Below are 4179 nucleotides of genomic sequence, written 5' to 3'. Positions count from 1 at the left end.
CGTGAATCTGGCTACAAGCTGCAAACGCAAACTTACAAGTATTCATATTTTAAGATATTATGTCGGTTAACAACCGTTTATGCAAATCGATTAACTAACTAAATTGTTAATTTTGCTCTCACTGAAATCGAATAGTCAATCCATTTATTATTTAATTAGATTCCAAAGCACATTGTCCAATGATAACGTTAACTATGATTCCTCTTCAGACGAATCTGCGAGTACGACAGTGGATCTTGAGCTGGTGATGGCCCATGTAGAAAGATGTACAGACAAGCACAGGTACAATTTTAATCATCAGGATAAGACAGCAGCGACGAATGATTTTTCAAACTTGTTAAGCTACAGACGTTGAGTTTGTCAATAAGGTTTATTATTAGTTTAAATTAATAAACACTTTCCCTACAATATTAATAATTCATAATATATCAGTCAAATTTTAAAGGATAGGTACTCTTATTTGCATCACAGAAAATATTTCCACATCTTAGTAATAAAAATAATTGATTACAACACTTGATTATAATATGTACCTCAACACTATTAGCCTATAAAGTGACTTGAAGAGATTTTTAAATTAACTCCCAACATTTCTTTTAACTATCAAACATTTATTTTCCATTGTTATTATTGTATGATATGCTCATATCATTGTTTATTATATACATAAAATTCAATTAAATAAATTAACGGGTCAAGTTGTCGCAGCAAAGATCTAAACCCTACAAACTCACTGCCACTGACAAAAACAACTTATATTATATGATCACAAAGGAATGACACATGAGTTGTACAATATCTCAGCGATCAATGAACCAATTTCGTTAGACCAGGAGCGGCCATGGTACAATAAATCTCTGTCGTATAGAAGAAGCTATTTCTTGAAAAACGCTGAGTCCTTTTTATGATGGCATGGCCTGCGACTCCAATGTGTCGACGTCTTCTCCGCAGTGCACGAGGCACCACGCAAACCACGAGTGCACGAGCACCAGCCAAGTCACGAGTGCATGAGCTCAGGCCAAACTATCAGTGCGAGCATACAAAATTACAGTGCAGGGCGCACAACAAACGAACGAACTTTCCCAAAACCACCTAGACATTACACACAAGACTGACGACAACTGGACTTCTTTCTTCTAATTCAAATCAGTGTTGTTTTCTTATTTAAACATAAGTTTTCACAAATCAGTATCATGTGTGTTACCATATATCTTTCTCCGACGGTTATTATAAGTATTCACTGCGGCGAATCAGATAGGTAGCATGCTAAAATATAATTGTTGAGTACAGGTTATGCTACTATCTAATTTGTAATGATGTATTTGATCCATCTTGAATCTAGATCTCGAAACCCTCCGAAGAACGAGAGAAGGTATAACACGGAAAAGTATCTCAATATTTATTAATACGGACTTTACGCTCGGCTTGTCCTTGTGTCAGTCCACCACATCACTACTCTTTCATCGAACACCATTTAATATTTTATATTTATCGTCTAGCTCACCTTTATTTTGTTATTACAAAGATGGCAACATAAGTTCAGTTTAATATATTCAAATAAACGAAATTGATCAAGTACATACAGATAATAGACAATTAACCCATGTACATCAGTATTATTAATTTACACTTAAAAGATAGATACTAAAAATTAATTAATTATTAATTAATTAAAAATTAAAAATAAATAAATAAAAATACACTAAAAATTTATATATATTTAAAGTTATATAAAAATAAAATGTATATATATTTTAAAGTTATATTAAAATAAAAACGGTTTATAAAAATATTCAGGAGAATTTTTATTTTACCACGTAAAATAGGTATTAAATCTTAAAAGATTTATACTAAAACAAAATATACAAAATTTATATATATTTTGAGACCCATATTAAAATAAAGACGGTTTATAAAATATTCAGGAGAATTTTTATTTTTCACGTGAACAAATAATAAAAATTTATATATATAATTTAAAGTTATTAAATGACACGTAACTATTTGTATACAACATGACTTATATTAATTTTATTTTATTCGAGCTCTTTATTTTTTTTTTTACGTACGATTTATCACGGTCAGCTGTAACTAAATAGTAAACATTAAGATATTAGTCATAATTAGTGGCAGTAGGTATTTTAATCGTATGATTCGTGAATTTCTTAATTATAGAGTAATGTTAATTATTATTTAGTAATTTATAAAATTATGCACAAAAGTAAATTGAAAACGAATGTCTTATATACGTTGATTTTATTTCTGCAATATAAGATTTTTAGGAATCGAACACGTCTACATTAAAATATGTATTTGATTGCAGGTACATTAATGGTATAGAGAGGTTAGCTGATCTGTTTATGTTTAATATAATTCATACACACAAAACACATCAAATACTTTAACCTTCAGACAACAGACATAAAAACAGTCAACAGTGAGGATTAACATAATTATATAGATAATAAACTTTAAAGAAGTATCATTTTAACAGTATATTCGTTAAATTAATTACAAATAATAATGATTACGCGATGCAGGATCACTCTCGCCTGGACTTGAACACGATATTTGAGCTTATCGGACATTATTATTAAAGGCACTGACTGTTGAAACCAATTTATGTAAAAAGTGTTTGATTAATGTTGATCTCTTTCAATAAATATTAATACACTCTAAATTGCGAGTTTAAGCTGCAAATGAGTTATGGAATAGATACGAGTTTTTTTTTTTTTTTTTTGGTTTTTTGATTTCTCACACTATTTATTAAATAAAATTGTCAAACTAAATAAAACCACTAATAAAATTTTTATTCAATTACCACTGACTAAACGTAAAATCGTTAAAAATCTAAATTATTTTTATAAAACCTTATTTTGAAAAAAAATTACAATTACATGTGAACTTGTGTTTATCGTAGAAAACAAAAATCGTCAATTGTATTATTTTACACATGCATGTCAGGTTATTGTGACAATACGAAGAAAGACAATTAGTAGCATAATAATTAACTGAAAACCCCTGCCATAATTTTAAGCGAGAAAAAAATATCGACGGCAGTTAATTTCATAGTTATGATATGAGTATTTTTTTTATACCACATATCATAAACACATTCATATTTGTATCAATGGATAGACAGTGCGTTTATTTATTTTTATCCATTTTCATTATAAACTTTTTATCTGTAACAAATGGAGGCAAAAAAATATACATTAAAGGTTAGTACTTTATAGTTTATACATAACACATGTAAATAATTATCACAGTAATGAATAAATAAATTTAAAAAAAATTTGGTTTTTATTTTCCAATAATTTAGCAGTTTCGATAAAGGTTTTCCTTTGTTATTTGATTTGTATAGATTTTTGTGGTTTAAAGCTTTTAACTATAATTCAAAAAAGTAAATAATTTAAGTAAAATTTGTTACATAATATATTTGTTTATTGCTACTACCAAGTTGACTTTTTTAAGTACCTATAATTTAATAATATAAAACTAAAATTATACATGTTATACATTTTGTAAAAATTGTATACATTTAACTATTGACATAATATAATTACTATTGTTATATTATATTAAGTATATTTCTTATGATTTTATGAATGATAATTAATAATACTTAAAATTTTAATTATAATGTTTCCATAATTTAAAATGTATATATTTTTTTTCAGATTCTCTTACGGTTAAACCATTTGATGATCGCCTTGAGTCAAAACGACTTCAAGAAATTGTTATAGATGTAATGATCGCGAAGTTTAAAAATCGAAAGATGATTGATGTGTCTAAAACAAGGTATAATATTAACATGGCATGGAGAGGAATGAAAAGATTTTTAATAGGAAAAATGATGAGTTTTTTTTCCCCATCGATAGCAAAAGAGTTGAAAGCTATAAAATTACTTAAAGAATTGGTTTCTAAAAATGATGACATTAAAAATAAATACAACTTTGTTCTTCCGTTTAAAAAACCAAATATGTCTCAAAAGTACAAGTACAAAGAAGAAAACGATGAAGAAGACAGTGAAGAAAGCGATGAAAAAACTAACCGGCGTAAAATTCAAAGCAAAAAAACGATTAAAAAAGGCAAAAATATTAAAAACAAAAAAGATAGTGAAGAGGACGATGATGATGATGATGATGATGATGATGATGATGATGATGATGATGATGA

General features: G+C 27.5%; 1 protein-coding gene across 1 annotated transcript in view; it reads left to right on the top strand.

The window, feature by feature from the left end:
• Window positions 1-3120: 3120 nt before the first annotated feature.
• Window positions 3121-4179, top strand: part of LOC112599839 (suppressor of Mek1-like) — a 13789-nt gene continuing 12730 nt past the window's right edge. The window contains exons 1-2 of the mRNA XM_025346911.1: window positions 3121-3221; window positions 3681-4148. Of these exons, the coding sequence (XP_025202696.1) occupies window positions 3131-3221; window positions 3681-4148 (559 nt within the window). The 5' untranslated portion in view covers window positions 3121-3130. The remainder of the gene's footprint in view (window positions 3222-3680; window positions 4149-4179) is intronic.

The sequence above is a fragment of the Melanaphis sacchari genome, unplaced genomic scaffold (assembly GCF_002803265.2).
Source record: "Melanaphis sacchari strain LSU unplaced genomic scaffold, SCAv2.0 Contig55_pilon_pilon, whole genome shotgun sequence".
Classification (NCBI taxonomy): Eukaryota; Metazoa; Arthropoda; class Insecta; order Hemiptera; family Aphididae; genus Melanaphis; species Melanaphis sacchari.
This window is presented reverse-complemented; position numbering and strand designations above follow the sequence as displayed.